Genomic DNA, 22,072 nt, shown 5'->3' with positions numbered 1-22,072 from the left:
CATGCCCAGCTAATTTTTGTATTTTTAGTAGAGATGGGGTTTCACCGTGTTAGCCAGGATGGTCTTGATCTCCTAACCTCGTGATCCGCCCACCTCGGCGTCCCAAAGTGCTGGGATTACAGGTGTGAGCCACCATGCCCAGCCGAGACAGGGTTTCACCACGTTGGCCAGGCTGGTCTCAAACTTCTGACCTCAGGTGATCCACCCACCTTGGCTTCCCAAAGTGCTGGGATTACAGTCATGAGCCACCGCGCCCGGCCTGGAGCAACTTTTTTAAAGTTTGCCATGATCTGATCTTTTTCCTTCTTCACTTATCTCTCAAACAACTTACATTCCAGACATAAATCACCACTTCCTGAGAATGTCCTGTATTATGTTTTTTTCCTGCATGTGCTTATGCCATCCCCATCATCTGGGACTTCTTCCCCATCTCTGGCTATTAAGTAGTTGAATCTATCTTTCCAAGTCTACCTCTTCAGCCCTATCATAATTAAGCTTCTTTACTCTCAAAATTATTTAAATCTCCATTAAAGTTAATGGCATTGTTTGACTAGTATTACTGTTATTTATGTTTAAGCTTATCTCCCTCACCAGATTCCCCATAAGATTCTTGATAGCAAGTGTGTTTGTCTCATTCAACAACTGTAACTTCCAGGATGGGTGCAGTGGCTCACGCCTGTAATCCCAACACTTTGGGAGACTAAGGTGGGAGGATTGCTTGAGCTTAGAAGTTCAGCCTGGGCAACATAGTTAGACCCTCCTCTCTACAAAAAGAAGGAAGGCTTGTGAGCCTCTGGTCCCAGCTACTTGGGAGGCTGAAGTAGGAAGAGCTCTTGAGCCCAGGAGGTCAAGGCTGCAGTCAGCTGTGATGATGCCACTGCACTGTGGCCTGGGCGACAGAGCGAGACCCTATCTCAAAAACAAAACAACAAACAAACAAACAAACAAAACCCAATTGTGACTTCCCCTCATTTTGTATCCCTTTAGCAGCTACAAAGTAACTACTACAGTAGCCTACTCAGTAGGCCCTGCGGGGTGCGTTGGCTCACACCTGTAATCCCAGCACTCTGGAAGGCCAAGGTGGATCACCTGAGGTCAGGAGTTCAAGACCATCCTGGCCAACATGGTGAAACCGTCTCTACTAAAAATACAAAATAAGCCAGGCATGGTGGCACAGGCCTGTAATTTCAGCTACTTGGGAGGTTGAGGCAGGAGAAACACTTGAACCCGGGAGGCAGAGGTTGCAGTGAGCCGAGATAACCCCATTGCACTCCAGCCTGGGCTACAAGAGCAAAACTCTGTCTCAAAAAAAAAAAAAAAAAAAAAAAAAAAGCAACTCAGTAGGCTTGTTCCTCTATGCTAGTGATTCATTGCTGTGCTGGCACCTGCTGGTCACCTGTGGTGCAGCAGCCCTGCTCCCAGCACCTTCCTCCCTTCAGTATTAAGGGTTGTGACAGTCTGTGCTCTTACCTGGCAATCACTGGAATAATATATTAAATACTTGCCCCACAGCACCACCTTTCAATCTTCAGAACTTTTCCCACTGACCTCCTACCCCAGAAATTTGGGCTTTACATCCTTCCCAGTACTGTAGAAATATAAGGACAGGATCTTCAGGAACTGGGCAGCAAGAAAAGAAAGAAGCAATTTGAGAGTGGAGGATGCAAATCCCTTTCCCCCTTCAAAGAATCGAGACTGTTTCCAACAGAATTCCACTCTTTTTGACCTTTGTCTTATTTCTAGGTTGCTCTTAGGCCAGAGGCCTTCTTGGTGACAGTAGTGATGAACCGGAGGTTAAGCAGAGAGTAGGTAGGCGGGGCTCAAGGGGTGGGGCCAAGCCAAAGGGCTCTCACACTAAGTGAAGCTTCTCCATTCTGTAAGCTTTCCGGGAACATCCAAGGCAAGACTGGCACCCAGCACAGCAGGTGAGGGACCGGCAGTGACAGAATGGTAGACTTTAGGGGTAATGGTGGCAGAGGAGTCTCTACCTCTTTCAGTCTTAGCTTTTCATATTGTGAAACTCTCACTTGTACAATTCTTGGGTCCTTTGTAGAGCTTAGCTTAGTTTTTCTGGTGGCAAGGCAGCCTCTGAAAGACCTGGTTTTGGATGCGGTGGGGGCAGGGCTGAGGGATGCAGGTGGATCCATAACCATACGGATGTGTGCGAAATGCAAGGAAATCTTAGGAAACAAGGAGATAGATGGGTAAGGGCCAGAGGGAGAGTATGGCCAGGCCAGAGGATCATAGGGAGGACCCAGACAAGAGAAAAAGGGAGACTGAAACAGGGAGAGAGGGAGAAGACAGCGGAATAAATGTAAGACGGCAATGGGGGCAATGGAGAGCTGGGTAACAGGAAGGCCAAGGAGGAAGGAAGACTCACATGGAGCAATCTCCTCTTCCGGCTGGGGAGCATGGTCCAGAAAGCCCCAAGGCAAGCTGGGAGCAAAGCAAGGTTCAGGTTTCCACTGGAAGGATTCAGCTGGGGAAAAAAACCCCCACAGTCCCCACCTCCTCTGCCTCTTCAGACTCCCATTTTGGTTTGGGGGAGAGGGCGAGGCTGCTCCTCACTGCGGTCACAGCCACATCCTGCAGAGCAGAGGAGGGGGAAGTAAGAAGCAAAACAACCAGAAGAACCACAGGCGAAGACCATGGGGAGAGAACCCTGGACACATGGAGCTGATATGCCACCAAGAGGGTCCTGAGTTCAGTGTAGCAGAAGGCTCAGACCTTCAGGACTGCCTGCCCTTCTTGAGGTGCTGGCTTCTCGTGCTTCCTCAGTGTGCTTTAACCACACTGGGAGCATTCCGGGGAAGGAGGTTTCTCTGGATTATTTGGTTTGAAGCCCATCTTTATAATTTACTAGTGACTTTGGCCAAATTGCTAAATTTCTCTTCGCTTCAGTTTTCTCATTGCAAAATGGGGATACCTACCTTAACCTTACACAGGATTGGGAAGACTAAGATGACTGACGTAAAGCACTTGCATATAGTAGGTTCTCAGTAAATGTTAGTTATTACTCCTATTAGGATTCCTGGGATGCTTATGCTTCTTACTTTAAAGGAAGTATAGTGCACTAGCTTCCACTGGCTTTGGGGGCCAAAAAATGAGTTGCGTTTGATCTTGGGTAAATTACTTAATGTAAGTATCATTTGCTTAGCTGTAAAACAAGGATGGTAATATCTATGCCACACAGACATATGGCACAGAGTCAGTGTCCAAAAATGATAGCTGTAAGAATTCTGTCAGGCTGGGCGCGGTGGCTTACGCCTGTATTCCCAGCACTTTGGGAGGCCGAGGTGGGCAGATCATGAGGTCAGGAGTTCGAGACCAGTCTGGCCAACATGGTGAAACCCTGTCTCTACTAAAAATACAAAAATTAGCCGGGCGTGGTGGTGGGTGCCTGTAATCCCAACTACTTGGGAAGCTGAGGCAGGAGCTTGAACCCGGGAGGTGGAGGTTGCAGTGAACAGAGATCGCACCACTGCACTCCAGCCTGGGTGACAAAGCAAGACTCCGTCTCAAAAAAAAAAAAAAAAGAATTATCTGTCAGGTAAGCCCTGTCTTCACTGCAGCAGCAACAGCCTACTTCCCCTTGAGATGTAACTTGTGCTAGGCTAGCCTCCCGTGTGCCCACATTCCTCCAGCCAGGGCTATCGCCACTCCCGTGGGCTGTTTTGGAGTCAAGATTTGCTACAGCACTAAGGGGAAAAAGCAGGCAGGAGCAAGGCATAGAGGACTCAGGGGCCCCAGGGGGCGGGGAGGATGACAAACAAAGATGATGATGACATGGAAACTAAAGAAGCAACAGAAAGGGGAAAAGCCATTTCTCTCTTTCTAAGGAAGCCTGTGGCCTTTCTTCTAGTGGCTGACCACATACCCCACTCTCCAGGACCCATGGAGTCCTTCAGCTCAAAGAGCCTGGCACTGCAAGCAGAGAAGAAGCTACTGAGTAAGATGGCGGGTCGCTCTGTGGCTCATCTCTTCATAGATGAGACAAGCAGTGAGGTGCTAGATGAGCTCTACCGTGTGTCCAAGGAGTACACGCACAGCCGGCCCCAGGCCCAGCGTGTGATCAAGGACCTGATCAAAGTGGCCGTCAAGGTGGCTGTGCTGCACCGCAATGGCTCCTTTGGCCCCAGTGAGCTGGCCCTGGCTACTCGCTTTCGCCAGAAGCTGCGGCAGGGTGCCATGACGGCACTTAGCTTTGGTGAGGTAGACTTCACCTTCGAGGCTGCTGTTCTGGCTGGCCTGCTGATCGAGTGCCGGGATGTGCTGCTGGAGTTGGTGGAACACCACCTCACGCCCAAGTCACATGGCCGCATCCGCCACGTGTTTGATCACTTCTCTGACCCAGGTCTGCTCACGGCCCTCTATGGGCCTGACTTCACTCAGCACCTTGGCAAGATCTGTGACGGACTCAGGAAGCTGCTAGACGAAGGGAAGCTCTGAGAGCCCTGAGCCTAGCACATTCCACCTTGACAAAATGGTTGACTGAGAAAACACAGATAATGGGCTTCCTAACCCTGCTCACCTGGCACTAACACTTTTCAATCTTCAGGCTTCATTCCTTCCCAAGAGTGCTTTTGACTCTGAGACCAGCCCACCCTCAAACAGCCAGTGGAGAAGGAGCAATGCTGAGAGGTGAGGCCTGTCTCCCACTCCAGCCCCAGGACAGGAAACAGAACTGCCTGAAAAAGGTGAAGTGAAACTTGGATCTCTATTTCTCCCATAAGGGACTTCTGAAACAGGGAAGCCCCCTCCCATGTGAACCAAGGAAAGGAGGCACAGCCCAGAGAACCCCTTTGGGGATATTAAAGACAGAAGAGGGGAAGGTGGCCCTTAGAGACAGAGCTTGGACAGATGCCAGAGGCTCTGTTCCAGAGTGCAGAAAGAAGGGGCTAGGGCAGGGGAGATTCTCATAGGGGAAATAAAACTACTAAAATATGCACAGGGCTCAATGTTTAATCTGTCCAGCTTCGTATACCTTATAATCATCACAGAAGAAAGGAGGTATATAAACATTACTTATCTCACCTCTCATCATTTCCAAACAGGAGACTGAGGCAGATTTCCATTATTACTGAGGTTCCCTTACCCACTTCTGTTTAAGAAACAAAACAACTGTACCATAGATCAGTGCTACAAATCGCAAATAAATATGCAGTGAGGAGGAAGGCATAGAGAGAGAGGGTCTGGAGGGGAGGGGGTGTAACAAAGAGACTCCCACAACTGGCTTCCTCTTCAAACCCCAAGGAAAACCTTCTTCCATCTGTTCCCCTCACCACAGGCTGAGCAGAACAGGTCAGAAGGGTGAACTGGTAGAATGGAGAGTTCAGGTCCCTACAGTGCTGCTTTTTCTCAGAGTCAAGAATTGTGAAAAAGTTACAGGGAATTGGTTTGTCAAGACTGAGCCCATTCAACAGGAATGGGGTACCAAAAAAAAAAAAAAAAAAAAAAAAGAATCAGCCCAAATCTGTCACTTTGAGATTGGAGAAAAGGCCAACAGTCATCCATTCTCTGTGGTGGGCTAGATCACCGGTTGCCTCATCCTCAATAACATGTTTGGCTAACAAGGTGGGGAAAGTGGAGAACCAGCAGTCACTGGCTCACTGTTCCCGGGTTCTCCTCACCCCAGGGCTATAGAAATTCCATTTTTCAGCTAAGAGTGGGAAGAAATAAAATATAGCAAATAAATATTACTTCAATATTAGCACCAAATAAATTATGTCACATAGTTGGAGATGAGGAAGAAGCTGAGGGGGAGTCTCTGCTTCCCTGTTCTAAGGCCAGGGAAAGGTAAAAAGGATAGGAAAGGCAACAGGGATATAAAAAGAGCCTTTTGAGTCTAAAGGACTCAACTCTAGATTCAGCCCAAGAACTGGGAAAGGTCCAGTTCCCATTCCCTAATCTTGCCAATAAAACTGCCCCAGGCCAAGGAATTTTTGGCAGACAAGGAGGCTGGGGAGGATGGCTGGAGTGGAGGGAGGCAGGCTCATAAGCCATGTTCTTGAGCCTCACCTCAGGCTCCTCTCCCCCTGAAGTTTCTCTTTCAACATCTTGCTTCTCTCAGTCAGTTCTGGGGACATCAGAGTTTGAAGATTTCATCCTCCTGGTCCCGTAGTGTCTGGGTCCGAGAGGTACGGGTCAGCGGCACAGGACCTAGGACTGCTCGTTGCTGCATCCAAGGGGAGCTCAGGTGGAGACCTGCATCCTCCCCAGGTACCCTGCAAGTGAGGAAAGGGGGGAAAGAGTGACAGATCAAGGGAAGAACCTGACAATGGGCCAAGTGAGAGGTACATGGAAAGCTGTCTTCTAATACATAAGCTGGTTGCTTCAAGACAGTCTCAGTACCCTCTAGATAAATCCTAACCCTAATGCTCCTTCATGGATGATCAGAGCAGTAAAAACAGTTAACTGTCAGCTGGCCGCTGTGGCTCACGCCTGTAATCCCAGCACTTTGGGAGGCCGAGGCTGGCGGATCACGAGGTCAGGAGATTGAGATCATCCTGGCTAACATGGTGAAACCCCGCCTCTACTAAAAATACAAAAAATTAGCCGGGCGTGGTGGCGGGCGCCTGTAGTCCCAGCTACCTGGGAGGCTGAGGCAGGAGAATGGCGTGAACCTGGGAGGCGGAGCTTGCAGTGAGCCAAGATCGCGCCACTGCACTCCAGCCTGGGCGACAGAGCAAGACTCCGTCTCAAAAAAAAAAAAAAAAAAATAGTTAACTGTCTGACTCCAATAAGAACACAGAACCCAGTTTTCCACTGCCTCTACCCATGCCAGCAGCCATCGCCTCTGCTCATTGTCTTGGGGCCACATGGGGGAAAGGTATCACCTTGCCTCTGTTGGCACTGTCCTTACTTACTTGTGTTTGTGGTTAGGTAAGACAGGAACGATGGAGGAGTCTAGGGAGGAACTTATAAGGAACCATTCAAGACTCACCCATTTTCCCCTTTTTTCAGCTTCTGAGCAGCAGCCTTCTTGGACAGGCTGATCTGTGAATCAAGCTTCTTAAGGAAATCAGAGGCAGAGAGGTCATGGATGGGCGTAGGGGTTTCCTGGCCAGGTGTGGGGAGGACTTCACCATTGGCACGTCCTGCTCCTGTCTCTTGTTTCTTCCTCTCAGCTGAGTGTGGCCAAACTTCATTGTTACTTGGGTGTACTTTTTCCTCTCCATCTTTCTCTTCCTCAGAGTCCAAACCATTGAACAGGTCTCTGGGCTCTGTCAGGATGGGAATGTAGAGGGTTTTCTTCAGGAAGATGGAGTCATTAGTATAAAGGCGGTTTGCACGTTTAATCTGTTCCATCTTAAAAAAAAAAGTCACCAAAATTAAGGACAGTAATAATGATCAATCTTACATTACATCTTGAGCTTTTTAAAGTGACTGTACAGAGTCTTCTTTGATTCCATAACAACCAAGCTAAAGTACAAAGGGCTGACATTATTTCTATTTTATAGATGAGTGGTTTTCACACTTTTTGGTCTTAGGGCCCCCTTACATTTTAAAAAATTATTGTGCAAGCCAGGCGCAATGTCTGATGCCTATAATTCCAGCTACTCAGGAGGCTGAGGAGGGAGGATAGCTTGAGCCCGGGAATTAGAGTCCAGCCTGAGTAATATAGTGAGATGCCATTTCTAAAAATAAAAAAATTAAAAATAAATGAATAAATAAATTAATGAATAAATAAAAATGAAGGAACTGAGGCTCAGAGAGGTTAAGCTACTTTCCTAAAATTATCTATCAAGTTAATGACAGAGCTAGAATGACAATCCTGGGTCTTTTCACTGCTTCTGGGAATGCTTTTCACACTATACTATTAACAATGTCATTAATAAATATTTATTTTGACCTATTTATTCATCACTGGACATAGTGACTGGCATCACCATCTATCTGCCTGGCCTCCCAAGGTAGAAACATCAATGTCATCCTTAACTAATACTTACCTATCATCACCATACCAAGTGGTCAACAAAACTGCTTCAAAAATCTCTCTCACATCTGGTCTCACCTTCAGGTCTACTGCCAAAGATTTAAAATAGACCCTCAGTATTTCTCATCTGGGGTTATTGCAACAGTTTAACTGGCCTTCCTCGCTCTATTTCTACTCATCCTTCTCTTGGTATCTTTCTAAAAAAATAAATCTGATTAACCCACTACCCACCTATGGCTCCGCATTGGCTAAAAGATAAAAACCAAATTAGCATTCAAGGGCTTTCTCAATCCAGCTCCCAAAGGAAATGTCTAGATTAATCTCCCTCTGCCACCTCTACATTTTGCTATCCTGAACTTTTTATTTTTCTTTGAACATTCCATGATCTTTTTCACACTTTATTCATGCTGTTACTTCTGCCTGAAATGCTCCCACCCCCCTACTATCCCATTCTCTGCTTGGAAAACTTCTATTCATCAACTATCACTCCCTTTGTGCTACCTTCTTCAGGGCTCCCAATGCATACTGTAAATATTGCTATAATAATACATAACCCTACTACAATATTATTCACCTCTTTAAATATCTGCTTTGCCTAAACCCTATACGTCCTTTAAGGGCAAGGATTGTGACTTGCTGTCTCTGTATCCCCAGGCAGTCATTAGCATCCTACAGACCTTGACACATAGCAGGGGCTCATTAATGCTTTATTTAAAAATTATTACTTATAATTATCTAATTATTATCATAATTAGATAATGAAATATAGAAACTACAGATATAGTGTATTCGTATTTTCTTTCTTTCTTTCTTTTTTTGGAGACAAGGTCTCACTCTGTCGCCCAGCCTGGAGTGTAGTGGCGCGATCTCGGCTCACTGAAACCTCCGCTTCCCCGGCTCAAGTGATCCTCTGCCTCAGCCTCCCCAGTAGTTGGGATTACAGGCACATGCCACCATGCCCGGCTAAGTTTTGTATTTGTTGTAGAGATGGGGTTTCACCACATTGCCCAGGATGGTCCTGTACTCCCGAGCTCAAGCAATCCACCCACCTCAGCCTCCCAAAGTGCTGGGATTACAGGCATGAGCCACCACGCCTGGCCCACCACAGCCCCTTTCCAACTGAAATTTAATCTTTTCTGATTTCCTATCTTTTTGTGTGTGTGTGTGTGTGTGTGTGCGTGACAGAGTCTCACTCTGTTGCCCAGGCTGGAGTGCTGGAGTGCAGTGGTGCGATCTCAGCTCATCGCAACCTCCCCCTCCTGGGTTCAAGCGATTCTCCTGCCTCAGTCTCCTGAGTAGCTGGGATTACAGGTGAGCACCACCACGCCCGGCTAATTTTTGTATTTTTAGTCGAGACAGGGTTTCACCATGTTGGCCAGACTGGTCTCGTACTCGTAACGTTAGGTGATCCACTTGCCTCCGCCTCCCAAAGTGCTGGGATTACAGGGATGAGCCACCATGCCTGGCCCCTATTCTTTGTTAATACCTTTACAAACTCACCACATTCTGTCACTTGTAATCATTATTTGTGTCCCTGTTCATTTCTCATTAGGCCATAAATTACATGAGGACAGCAACCATATAGTTTAAGTTTCTATCTCCCAGAAAAGTTATCACAGTGCTTTAAATACAGCAAGCATAAAAATGTTGGCTAAATTCAACATTTGTTTGAGTGAGATGGAACAAGAAAACAGGGGCAGGGATGGGGGAGTAACCCCATCAACTTCAATGCTGTACATTTTTACATCTATCCAATTTCCCCCATGCATGACCTGAAATACTTGGTGTAGAGTACCTGTTTTGCACAAAGGAGGCCACCTTACTGGAAAGAAGGCAGAGCATTGAGGAGGAACCAAGAGCAAGGAGAGGTGGGCACTTTAGGAACTGAGAACTAAAAATCAGCTCTCCATTAGTTGCTGTAAACGTTTAATCACTCTCAACGTAAAATTTTCTGTGTGGTTAATGGAGTCAGACAGACCTGTTTGAATCCCAAATCTGACGCTCATTATTTGACCTTAGCCAAACTGGTTAACCAATCCAAGTCTCAGTTTCTTCATCTGCCTAAAGGGAACGATAAATGTATACTTGATACAGATGTGAGGGTGAAATGAGCTAACGTATGTGAAGCCCCCAGCACAGTGTCTGGCATAATAAAATAGGAGCTGTTCCTCTCCGTTAGAATAGTAGGGCAGGACTTGTGCAACACTGTGATGGGAAAACAAAGATAAAGGCAGAACAGAGTGCAACACATTAGGAACATTTCAGGGGAGGTTACCTAGAAGGGCCACTACATTCTTCTCAGGACTAAATCCCTCCTGACTGTTGTCTTCACCCCAATCCTGGAAAACTCACCGTCACCCCATATTTGAGTGCTAGTCCAGCCAGGGTGTCTCCGGGCTCCAACTGATGCTCCAGGCGTCTTTCCCTCACTGGGGAGCAGGCCGATTGCACCAGGCTTCCATATGAACGAGCCCGGCTCCCTTGAAGCAGTCCTGACCCCCCTGGCGGGGGCTGTCTAGACGGGGAAGCCATCTCTTCACCCTGCCAACAGCTAGGGTTGCAACTAGGGGAGGTACGACCGAGACTGCGAGTGACAGGCCTGAAGTCTGGGAATGGATATTCAGGGGATTCCTTTCCCCCTCTCTCTTCCCTTGTGTCCCCGCCTCCCCAGCACTACGCCATCTGCCCCCTCCCGATTTCTCCTCCCTCCAAGCTCCTTATCCACAAATCTGTCCCTTGAGTATTCAGTCCCTCCCTAATTCTCCCCTAAGCACCCCTCCGACTTTGGACTCCCCCACAACTCCTCGCTACATTGACCTCTGACCTTTGAACTCTAGAAATAATCCTCAACATTCTTTCCTCAGTTTGCCCCCAAGTAGCCTGGCCTCAGGGCGCTCCAACATCCCAGCTCTGCCCGGTCCCGGGGTTTGTTTGCTAGAGTCAGGAACAAATCAGGCCCACCCCAGGTGAACTGTCGCCGCAGACGAAGAGCGTGAGGATTGCAAGAATTTGTAGTACATCTTCCACTCAGAGATCCTCAAAGGTCCGCTCCGCATAAGACAGGTCACACCCTCAAATTTCGGCTCCACATCTAGGTTGTTGTCCCTCCAAACGCCTCAGATCCGCCAAGATGCAAGGGCCTGGATCCAGCTGAGCGGCAAGGTCTTTGAGAAAAGACTTCATTTCCCAAAAGGCTCCGCGTCTGCGGAGTCGCAGGGCACCATAGGAAATGCAGTTCCCTCCGCGCACCAGAGAGTGGATTTCCGGATCGCGCAATGCATGCGTGGAAGTGCGTCCCCGGAAGTATGGAGGCCGACAGGAAGAGAAGGAAAAAAGAGAAGGCGCTGTCCCGCTCTTGCTACGGTGGCCTGGAGGAGTGGCGAAACCGGAACAAGAGAATTTATCACTTCTGGGACTCACAGTCGTGATGTCTTTCAAGAGGGAAGGAGACGATTGGAGTCAACTCAATGTGCTCAAAGTAAGCGTGAGCGGAGAGGATCTGGAGCCGCTTCAGTCGCTCTCTGAAGGTTGGGAAGGAGCTTTGTTTCATTGCGCTGGCAACAACTCGGGGGTGCAGGAGAGAACCAGGCGACTTAGAGCTGTGTAGTGAATCCTTTTTCGGTCTATGATCGCTGTTCTCCCCAGGGTCCTTATTCCATTTCATTCCTCATTTCTATAATTTCACTTCCATCCCTCTCTCCTATCCCGCTGATCCCGTCCGGATTTCTTCCCCTACTCCCTGCAGAAAAGAAGAGTCGGGGACCTCCTAGCCAGTTACATTCCAGAGGATGAGGCGCTGATGCTTCGGGATGGACGGTAAGAGCAAGGAGTGGCTCAAGCCTGAGGGTTCTGCGGTTAGAGGCTCAATAGACTTTGTTTTTTTTTTTTCCTTTGAGACGGAGGTCTCGCGGTGCTGCCCAGGCTGCCTTCGAACTCTAGGGCTCAAGTGATCCTGCCTCCTCAGCGTCGCGATTAGCTGGGTTTACAAGCGCATGCCACCACGCCTGGCTTCAACAAACTTTTGTTATTAATTAGGACAGCAGGAGTACCTAGGATTCTTTGGCGGCCAGTGAGGACTGGAAGAAGTGGAGATTGGGTCACCAGGGAGTTGGATTTTGCAAAGACTGCTAGGACAGGGTGGAACCTATGGCAGGGACGGGCCCAACCCTCTTCCCCTGGACCACTTATCCTCTTTTCTACCCCTGCTCAGCTTTGCTTGTGCCATCTGCCCCCATCGACCGGTACTGGACACCCTGGCCATGCTGACTGCCCACCGTGCAGGCAAGAAACATCTGTCCAGTAAGTTAGGGGGAAGACGGGATGGGGAATAAACCCTCGAAATCTCTGCACACCACTCTTGGTGCTATGCTTTTAATTCTGTTTCCCTTTCTTGTCAGGCTTGCAGCTTTTCTATGGCAAGAAGCAGCCGGGAAAGGAAAGAAAGCAGAATCCAAAACATCAGAATGAATTGAGAAGGGAAGAAACCAAAGCTGAGGTAATCAGAGTGGAGAGCGAGTTCTAGGCAAGACCCTGCTGCACACACCAGGCTGGAAGGGCGGAGGGCTGAAGGCTCTGACTCTGTCTCCCATCTCCTTACCAGGCTCCTCTGCTAATTCAGACACGACTTATCACCCAGAGTGCTCTGCACAGAGCTCCCCACTATAACAGTTGCTGCCGCCGGAAGTACAGGTATGGGACGGGAAAGCCAGAGGTAGGAAGGCTCAGAAGGAGACAGATGGCTCTAAAAGAGTTTTCCAGTGTGTATTCTGAGGAATACTAGCGTTCTGGAGATGTTACTTAGTGTTTCAAGAAAAGGAGAATTTTGGCTGGGCGCGGTGGCTCACGCCTGTAATCCCAGCACTTTTGGAGGCTGAGGTGGGTGGATCACTTGAGGTCAGGAGTTCAAGACCAGCCTGGCCAACATGGTGAAATCCTGTCTCTACCAAAAATGTAAAAAATTAGCTGGGTGTGTGGTGTGTGCCTGTAATCCCAGCTACTCAAGATGCTGAGGCAGGAGAATTGCTTGAATCCGGGAGACAGAGGTTGCAGTGAGCCACGGTCACACCACTTCACTCCAGCCTGGGTGACAGAGTGAGACTCCATCTCAAAAAAAAAGAAAAGAAAGAAAAAGAAAAGGAGAATTTTGTGATTTTTAAATAAAGTTTGGGAAATGGCACTTTGTAATTCTACTTGAAGAATAACAGTTTTAAAAACTATACAGTCTTAAGATTAAAAAAAACTTGTAAAATTTTAAGCTAGCCTTTCCCAAATTCATGATTCTGAAATCCTTTATATGCAGAACTTATTAATATCTTGAGAAATATAGTTTAAGAAGCACTGTTTTAAGAGGTTGGGAGTCATAGGAGAGTTGGCCTTTTCCCTTACTGCTTTTACAGACTATTCTTCTCTACCTAGACCAGAAGCCCCTGGTCCCTCTGTCTCCCTTTCCCCTATGCCACCCTCAGAGGTCGAACTCCAAAGTGGGAAGATCAGTAGGGAACCTGAACCTGCGGCTGGCCCACAGGCCGAGGAGTCAGCAACTGTCTCAGCCCCTGCACCCATGAGCCCCACAAGAAGACGAGCCCTGGACCATTATCTCACCCTTCGAAGGTGAGTATGCCTAATCAGTTTCCTCAGATTTTCTTTTCTCTCTGACACCCTTGTTTCAAAGCTATTGTTTTCCCTTTTTTTTTTTTTTTTGAGATGGAGTTTCACTCTTGTTGCCCCAGCTAGAGTGCAATGGCACGCTCTTGGCTCACTGTAACCTCCACCTCCTGGGTTCAAGCGATTCTCCTGCCTCAGGCTCCCGAGTAGCTGGGATTACAGGCATGCGCCACCACGCCTGGCTAATTTTGTATTTTTAGTAGAGACGGGGTTTCTCCATGTTGGTCAGGCTGGCCTCGAACTCCTGACCTCAGGTGATCCGCCTGCCTCAGTTTCCTAAAGTGTTGGGATTACAGGCGTGAGCCACTGCACCCGGACTCCCATTGTTGTTTTCCATCTTTGGTTTCATTTTGCTTTAGCCACCCAACTTACATGGCTCTCAATTTTTTCTCACCGCTAACTTTTTTTTTTTTTTTTTGGTAGAGACAGGGTTTCACTATGTTGGTCAGGCTGGTCTCGAACTCCTGACCTCAAGTGATCCACCTGCCTCGGCCTCCCAAAGTGCTGGGATTACTGGTGTGAGCTCACCACTAACTTCTTAATAAGCCTCTTTCCTGATCAATGCTGTTTTCTCTGATGTTTCCAGCTCTGGATGGATCCCAGATGGACGAGGTCGATGGGTAAAAGATGAAAATGTTGAGTTTGACTCTGATGAGGAGGAACCACCTGATCTCCCCTTGGACTGATACCCTTTTCCCATTCATTCACAAATAAATTACAATGGGTGCTGAGAACTTAACTTTCCTTAAGTCTGGTTCCTTGTTGGATCTCAGGATTTCAGATCTGTTCATTCTCATTCCAACTACTCCTTGCCTGCAAGGTACACAGCTCTCCACACTCCTTTTTTTTTTTTTGAGACGGAGTCTCGCTCTGTTGCCCAGGCTGGAGTGCAGTGGCACGATCTCGGCTCACTGCAAGCTCTGCCTCCCAGGTTCACGCCTTTCTCCTGCCTCAGCCTCCTGAGTAGCTGGGACTACAGGCGCCCGCCACCATGCCCAGCTAATTTTTTGTATTTTTAGTAGAGACGGGGTTTCACCATGTTAGCCAGGATGGTCTCGATCTCCTGACCTCGTGATCCGCCCACCTCGGCCTCCCAAAGTGCTGGGATTACAGGCATGAGCCACCGCACCCAGCCATGGCTATCCATACTTCTAACCCCTCCCCCACCTCCTGCCAAAGCCATGCCAAGCGTCAGCTGCATCAGCCTGGTGCCCTATTAATAAGACTGTCAAAAAGAGGTCTTTGCCCTTCATGTTGTCTGCCTGCTTCTCCACTACCACTCAAAGTCCTTTCCCCCTTCAAATCACATGAGGACTGCGGGTAGGCACTAGGGGGACCTGGCCACATCTGGAAACAGGGCTGTGGCTAAGTTCCCTGTGAAAGTAGAAGAGTCAAAAGGCATTGGCAGGGTTATGGGGAACACCAAGGGAGGGAGCACCCCCACCTCCTCCTAGTAACCTGAACCTCCCTGCCTGCTGATCCCCAGAGTATAAATAATCCCCTGGTGAACTGGCAGTAACCCTTGGGGGTTAGCGCCAAGATTCTCACCCCAAAGCCCAAGGAAGGAGGCAGGCAAAATGGATAGAAGGGCTTTTATTTACAGGAAAGGAGGACAGATGAGGATTTAAGTGTCCAGTGCTCCCACCTCTAGTTGGTAAAGGGAAATGCAGTGTTATCTCTTCTTTTGCTGGCGACCTGTAAAGGAGCAATATTAAACATAAGTGTTTGTTCCAGCTCCTGCTTTCTGCAAAGGCACTCTTCTCCTTTCCAGTCCCTTAGCCAAACTCATAAATTGGTAGTGTCTTAGGCCACCTTACAGGCCCATCCCACATTAACAAAACAAAACAAGAAACCACACCACAAATAAAATTACGATACCTCTAAACAAGTATGATTATCTCTGGCATCCTTTCTACCTCTCTACTGGTCCATATTTGGGGCAGGGGGAGTTTTCTGTTTACTTTCTGATCACTCTTGGGATTTGAACTTCTCATATGAATAGCTCTTTGGTAGCACCCTGGGCTGTTAGTCATTAGGTCTGCTTTCAGGAGGATCCACCAATTTCTGCACTTCCCTGACCACTCCACACATCATGTCTGCAGTTACTCACGTAGTTCATTGTTTCGGGTCATGGCCTGGGCTGCCCGAGCTCGTGGCCCCTGCTGCGTAAAGTGGTAGCCAAAGCGGACAATAGAGGGACACTGCTCTAGCACGGTGGCCATCTCCATCTCCACTGCATCACCAGGCCACTGGCGCTGGGGGAGGGAGAGGCAAAAGCTGACAGTCACCGTCTCTGGGCTGTTTACCACCCCAGATCACAGACCCCTTTGGGAGGTCAAAGAAGCTTGTTTCTCCACAGTGGGTGAAGAGAGATGCTGACTTGGCTTCCCTCATAGAGACAATGAAGAGGAGAATTCAAACAAGATTAAGTAAGATAGCTGCCCCACTGGCTGGCTCAGGGAGGAGACTCAATGAGACTGAATGCTAACATCAGGGGAAGGGAATGCTGACCTGATTGTCTACACGGAGCTCAGTGAGTGTGGCATTTTCCCGAACTGCCTTCAGCACAGCCATGAGTCCTGTGCTGCTAATGAAGTTGGATTCGATGTTTAGGCTCTGGAGGCTACGATTCTCACGCAACATGTCAGCCACTGCCTGGGTAGTAGGGACTTGGGTTAGGATTAGGGAACAGTTTCACAGATGACTGAGGAAAGAAAGAACAGGAGCAAGAGGGAAACACAGCTCTTTGAGAAGAGTCTTTCAGGTGCTGTAAATGGAGCTAGAGGGATACAGAAAGCAGGGTGGATAGCAGGGGAAAGCAGGGAGATGAATGTGCAGTGGGACTAGGGGTGTTAGAGAGGGTTGAGAGTTATGAGCCATAGCACTGAAGGTAGGCGTCTCCATGAGGGCTGCCCTAAGAAGGCAAGATGAGAATAGCACTCCCTAGCAAAACCCTTTATGACAGCCATGCAACGGGTGCATGTAAGATGTGGGGAGGGCTGGGGACGTCAACTAGCCTTACATTGGCGATGGGGTCACCACTCCTCGTGGCTACCAGACTGAAGCTCCGCACATAGGTATTTGCCTTCATTGCGTCACACAGCTCACTTAGCATGGGTATTGGGATGTCCTACCGGAGGGGAATAGGAGATGGTGGGCTAAGGGACTCTCGGATGTCAGTGGTTATCCAGTGTTATGGTTTGGAGGATGCAAGTCAAATACCTGTATATTATTCAAGTTCACCTCCTCCAGCTCCTTGTCATTGCTTCGGACCCTCTTTAGTATCTCCTCAATGTTTGTGGGATTTGGGGGTTCATCCGGCACTGGCTTATACTTGTCAGGCTGTACCACACCTGGTGAGTGAGGGCAGGAAGGGAACCCCAACATGTTCCCCATAATCTCCTCCCCATTGGTTTTCTTTTCTTTTTCTTTTTTTTTTTTTTTTTAGATGGAGTCTCGCTCTATCCACCTAGGCTGGAATGCAGTGGCACAATCTCAACTCACAGCAGCCTTGACCTCTCGGGTTCAAGAAATTCTTGTGCCTCTGCTTCCCAAGTATAATATCTGGGATTACAGGCATGCAACCAGCTAATTTTTGTATTTTTAGTAGAGACAAGGTTTCACCATGTTGGCCAGGCTGGTCTTGAACTCCTGACCTCAGGTGATCCACCTGCCTCGGCCTCCCTAAATGCTGGGATTACAGGCACCAGCCACCTCACCTGGCACTCCACAGGTTTTCTTATCACTCATGCAGCATGTCCTCTCCCAGAATCATCAATTTCACCCTTTTCTGCCTTCTCCCAGACACTAGGACTGTCTGCCCAGAGCCCTGGGGACCATGCTCCCCAAACACACTCACTGCTAATGCCTTCAGTGTTGCAGATTTCTCCACTGCAGAGGGCATCATAGTATTGCTTGTTACTCATCAGTGTGTACATGTCCAGAATTGCTGGAGAGGGTAAGCAGAGGAGTCACAGGGAATGAGAAGGAACCTGTTCCAAGCCTCCCTCCTACCTATTTCTGAATCTGTTGCATTTGTAAAGCCTGACCACTTACACTTTGCCAAAGAAGTTTCCCACCCTCTTTCAGCCCCAGAGGTCCTTTCCATAAACTTCTTAAGGCAGTAGTTTCTAAAACATTGAGAAAGGGCTAAGGGAAGGTCCCTTATGAGCCACTAGAGGATAAAGGAGTCTGTAGAGACTCTCCTCTTTCAGCCAGAATGGTTCCACTTTTTTTCCCTGAGACAGAGTCTCACTCTGCCCCCAGGCTGGAGTGCAGTGGTGCGATCTCGGCTCACTGCCACCTCCACCTCCCGGGTTCAAGCAATTCTTCTGCCTCAGCCTCCCAAGTAACTGGGACTACAGGCGCATGCTGCCATGCCTGGCTAATTTTTTTTGTTGTTGTTGTTTTTGTTTTTGTTTTTTTGTTTGTTTTTTTGTTTTTTTTTTGAGACGGAGTCTTGCTTTGTCGCCCAGGCTGGATTGCAGTGGCGCGATCTCGGCTCACTGCAAGCTCCACCTCCCGGGTTCACGCCATTCTCCGGCCTCAGCCTCCCGAGTAGCTGGGACTACAGGCGCCCACTACCACGCCCGGCTAATTTTTTGTATTTTTAGTAGAGACGGGGTTTCACCGTGTTAGCCAGGATGGTCTCGATCTCCTGACCTCGTGATCCGCCCGCCTCGGCCTCCCAAAGTGCTGGGATTACAGGCGTGAGCCACCGCGCCCGGCTGTTTTTTGTTTTTTGAGACGGAGTCTCGCTCTGTTGCCCAGGCTGGAGTGCAGTGGCACTATCTCGGCTCACTGCAAGCTCGGCCTCCTGGGTTCACACCATTCTCCTGCCTCAGCCTCCCGAGTAGCTGGGACTACAGGCGCCCACCACCACACCTGGCTAATTTTTTGTATTTTTAGTAGTGACGGGGTTTCACCGTGTTAGCCAGGATGGTCTCGATCTCCTGACCTCGTGATCTGCCCGCCTCGGCCTCCCACAGTGCTGGGATTACAGGTGTGAGCCACCGCACCCGGCCAGTTTTTTGTATTTTAGTAGAGACGGGATTTCACTATGTTGCCCAGGCTGGTCTTGAACTCCCGAGCTCAGGCAATCCTGAGTGCTCCCAAGTGCACTCAGGCCTCCCAAGTGCTGAGGTTACAGGTGTGAGTCATGGCGCCTGGCCCAATGATTCCACTTTTATTTGCTCTTACAATCCCTGTAAAATTGCTCTTGAGGTGTTATTAAATTTAAAAATGAATAAATATATAAACAAACAAGAAAAGCTTGAAACTACTGCTTGAGGCTTTCTTAGACATCCACATTCTGGTTGGGGCCTTCCTCACTAGTCCCATGTCGTGGCTAGAATCCACCTGCCCCTGATCCTCTCACCCTCAACTTCCCACAGCTACCCACCTGCAATGTCACACATTTCAGCATCTGTGGCATGTGCCAGTGCCTCTTCCAGCTCAGGCTCCAGGGTGATCTGCTCCTCTGCTGGGATTTCCCTCTTGGGCTGAATATAGGGTTTCCCTGATGGGGAGATGAAGGATGGCTCAGGTAGAGGTAATTTCTCCCAAGATCCTGGCCTCCAGGTTTCTTTCCTCCTCCAGGAGGTAGAATGCTGGGTCACGAAGGGACACTGGAAAGCCTGAGTCCTCTACAAACTCAGGAGTCCTTAGTCCCCTGCTCTCTCAAGAACTGAAGAGTGCGGGGCCGGGCGCTGTGGCTCATGCCTGTAATCCCAGCACTTGGGGAGGCCGAGGCGGGTGGATCATGAGGTCGGGAGATCGAGACCATCCTGGCTAACATGGTGAAACCCCGTCTCTACTAAAAATACAAAAAATTAGCGGCTGGGCGCGGTGGCTCATGCCTGTAATCCCAGCACTTTCGGAGGCTAAGGCGGGCAGATCACGAGGTCAGGAGATTGAGACCATCCTGGCTAACACAGTGAAACCCCATCTCTACTAAAAATACAAAAAAATTAGCCAGGCGTGGTGGTGGGTGCCTGTAGTCCCAGCTACTCGGGGGGCTGAGGCAGGAGAATGGCGTGAACCTGGGAGGTGGAGCTTGCAGTGAGCCGAGACTGCGCCACTGCACTCCAGCCTGGGCGACAGAGTGAGACTCCATCTCAAAAAAAAAAAAAAAAAAAAAAAAAATTAGCAGGGCGTGGTCGTGGGCGCCTGTAGTCCCAGCTACTTGGGAGGCTGAGGAAGGAGAATGGCGTGAACCTGGGAGGCAGAGCTTGCAGTGAGCCGAGATCGCACCACTGCACTCCAGCCTGGGAGACAGTGAGACTCCGTCTCAAACAAAAAGAAAAAAAAAAGAACTGAAGAGTGCAAGCTCGCATTTAAGTGTCAGGGCATCTGAGTCCCTAGGCAACTAGGAGCTGGAAGGTGAGAGGGAAGCTGGAGTGGGGACGAGTGAGAGACAGCACAGCCACTTGGGTTCTACGAGGCACAGATGTCAGGGTCCCCATACCCTTCTTCTCGCCTGTGAAGGGCACCAAGTCATCACGCTCTTTGACTTCTAGTGCCTGTTGCTCCAAGTACTGCAAAAGGGCCTCTCGGTCCAGTGGCCCCGTTGGGCTCTTCTTTGTCTGGTCACGTTGTCTTAGTCCAGCTGGCAGGAGCATGTTCTTAGGGATGAGTTTTGGGGAGCAAGTCAGACCTCCCCTCTGACCTAGGTACTGCTAGGGCTCCCTAAAACATCACCAGACACCTTTCCCCTGGCCTTCTTAGGACTCTAGGTCCTGTAGCAAACCCTATTCTCAGCCACCCAGAGCCCAACACCCTTCCCAAATGCCTGGGACTGCCCCTGGTTCCCTGTGCTGGAGCCCCTACCTCAGGATCCATCTCCTGTAGTTCGCAGTCCAGCTGCTCTAGCTCCTCGGGGCTCAAGGTCCTTAGGATCTCATCTTCATCTATGTCTCTGTATTTCTCCAGTTCCTTCTGATATGATGACATGGTGGCCCCCACCCCCTCCCCACTGTGTGGTACTCACAGAGCCTGGGCAACATGGGACAAAAGGATGGACAATGGTAAGATGGACAGGGACACAGCAGGGACACAAAGAGACCAGCCAGGGGGGCAGAACATTGGATTGGATTTCTTGGAGATTAGAAATCTAGTTGAAGATGGGAAGCTGGGGAAGATTAGGTTGTTTAGAGTTAGAACTAGAGTCTCCTTTCTGCTTCCCCAGCTTCCAGCCACTCTGGATGGGGATCCCAGACATCTAAGCTGGGTTTGTCTTCCCACGGTATGACAGAGAAATCCTGGCAGCACCCCTCCCCTATAACCTCACTTGTCAGTGCCTTCGCCCTAACACAGCTGCTGGAAGCCCTGCCAACACAGCTGGTCCTATGCCCAGTTCCTATTGAAAGGGGATGAGGGGTCGGGGAATAGAGAGCTTCAGGGAAATTCCTCCTCTCCTCCTCATAATCCAGGCTTTTTCCTAAACCGGATAAAAAAACCAAGGACAATGGGGTGTAAGGGGAAGAGAGAGTCTCTTACCCCATCCTCATTTCCCTTTTATTGTGGGGGATCAAGATTTCACTTTCTGTGTTTCCTAAAATTTGAAGTCTTAAGGGAAAGCAAGGGCTCGGAGCAGTTGGGGGACTTCCAGGTTGGGGGAAGGGTAGTAAGGCCTCTGGAGAAGGGACTGAGTCCCCATAATCTGTCCCTTGCTTTGGACAGGAAGGTGACACCAGACCAATGGGTGTAAATGGGGTAAAGTTTCTTTAAAAACAGTGGGAATATTAAACTCGCACAATTTTGTACAATATAAGATACGCACAAGGAGCTATGCATACACACCATGCTGAATATGAAAGATCCAGAAAGTATGTGAGACACTCACATCGACAATGTAAACTATACACAGTTAAGGGGTAGGACGGCACAGTGGCAGAAATATACACTGAGTGACAGAGACAGGGACACACTCCACATCATTCCCCATAGGAGCCACTCTTCTCCCATCTCCCACCAGGCTCTCATCCATAAGCCCCCTGTCTTCCCCACCTACCAGTCCTGGTGGTCACCTCCCTTCTCACCTCCCCTGTGTCAGTAGGTCTGTCTGTTCTACTACAGCACTGTCCCAGCAGCAGGAGGAGCCCGGTGCCGGGGGAGAGGGTGGGGGAACAGTGAGCTCAGCATTTTATTATTTTAGCTCTGGCCAGGTGGGGGGTAGTGGGAGATCACATATACACAGCCCCCATACCCTGCCCAGCCCTGAGAGCCTCTAGTGGTCATTAACAGCCATGGCATCTCCTCCACTTCCCTTCATACAAGCCCCAGTCTGAGACATCGGAGTTCGACTAGAATCAGCCAGTTCCTCCTTATTTGGTGCCTGCTGTATTCAAAACAGTGAGTGTAAAGTGATAGGAAGGTCAATACAAGGATGTGTTTTGGTGTGCAATTTTCAGATGTTTATAATTTAGTTGGAGGAATGAATACAATTTAGAAAGGACAGCTCATAATAAATGC

General features: G+C 49.0%; 4 protein-coding genes across 5 annotated transcripts; 2 read left to right on the top strand and 2 right to left on the bottom strand.

Annotated features, from left to right (window-relative positions):
- The first annotated feature begins 1,837 nt into the window (after positions 1-1,837).
- Positions 1,838-4,946, top strand: TNFAIP8L2 (TNF alpha induced protein 8 like 2). The gene is made up of 2 exons (XM_004026619.2): positions 1,838-1,925; positions 3,863-4,946. Exon 2 carries the CDS (start codon positions 3,895-3,897, stop codon positions 4,447-4,449), a length of 555 nt encoding a protein of 184 aa, XP_004026668.1. The 5' UTR covers positions 1,838-1,925; positions 3,863-3,894; the 3' UTR covers positions 4,450-4,946.
- Positions 4,945-11,213, bottom strand: LYSMD1 (LysM domain containing 1). The gene is made up of 3 exons (XM_004026622.4): positions 10,289-11,213; positions 6,944-7,308; positions 4,945-6,224 (listed from the first exon to the last, which is right to left on the bottom strand). The coding sequence occupies exons 1-3, from the start codon at positions 10,466-10,468 to the stop codon at positions 6,086-6,088; spliced, it is 684 nt and encodes a 227-aa protein (XP_004026671.1). The 5' UTR covers positions 10,469-11,213; the 3' UTR covers positions 4,945-6,085.
- Positions 11,166-14,339, top strand: SCNM1 (sodium channel modifier 1). The gene is made up of 7 exons (XM_004026620.5): positions 11,166-11,414; positions 11,682-11,752; positions 12,147-12,235; positions 12,334-12,431; positions 12,537-12,625; positions 13,352-13,546; positions 14,187-14,339. Exons 1-7 carry the CDS (start codon positions 11,166-11,168, stop codon positions 14,284-14,286), a joined length of 891 nt encoding a protein of 296 aa, XP_004026669.4. The 3' UTR covers positions 14,287-14,339.
- An 834-nt stretch (positions 14,340-15,173) lies between these two features.
- Positions 15,174-22,003, bottom strand: TMOD4 (tropomodulin 4). 2 transcript variants are annotated; one of them, XM_019022191.4, is made up of 10 exons: positions 21,612-22,003; positions 20,429-20,593; positions 20,067-20,223; positions 19,002-19,118; positions 17,460-17,549; positions 16,823-16,953; positions 16,623-16,730; positions 16,112-16,255; positions 15,711-15,855; positions 15,174-15,295 (listed from the first exon to the last, which is right to left on the bottom strand). In XM_019022191.4, exons 2-10 carry the CDS (start codon positions 20,549-20,551, stop codon positions 15,273-15,275), a joined length of 1,038 nt encoding a protein of 345 aa, XP_018877736.1. In that variant the 5' UTR covers positions 20,552-20,593; positions 21,612-22,003; the 3' UTR covers positions 15,174-15,272. The 2 variants fall into 2 exon arrangements, with proteins under 2 accessions (XP_018877736.1, XP_055214835.1); XM_055358860.2 differs by having other exon boundaries at positions 20,429-22,003.
- Positions 22,004-22,072: the final 69 nt, after the last annotated feature.

Source organism: Gorilla gorilla, chromosome 1 (assembly GCF_029281585.2).
Source record: "Gorilla gorilla gorilla isolate KB3781 chromosome 1, NHGRI_mGorGor1-v2.1_pri, whole genome shotgun sequence".
Classification (NCBI taxonomy): Eukaryota; Metazoa; Chordata; class Mammalia; order Primates; family Hominidae; genus Gorilla; species Gorilla gorilla.
Note: the sequence above shows the minus strand (reverse complement) of the source record. Positions and strands in the feature narration are given on the sequence as shown.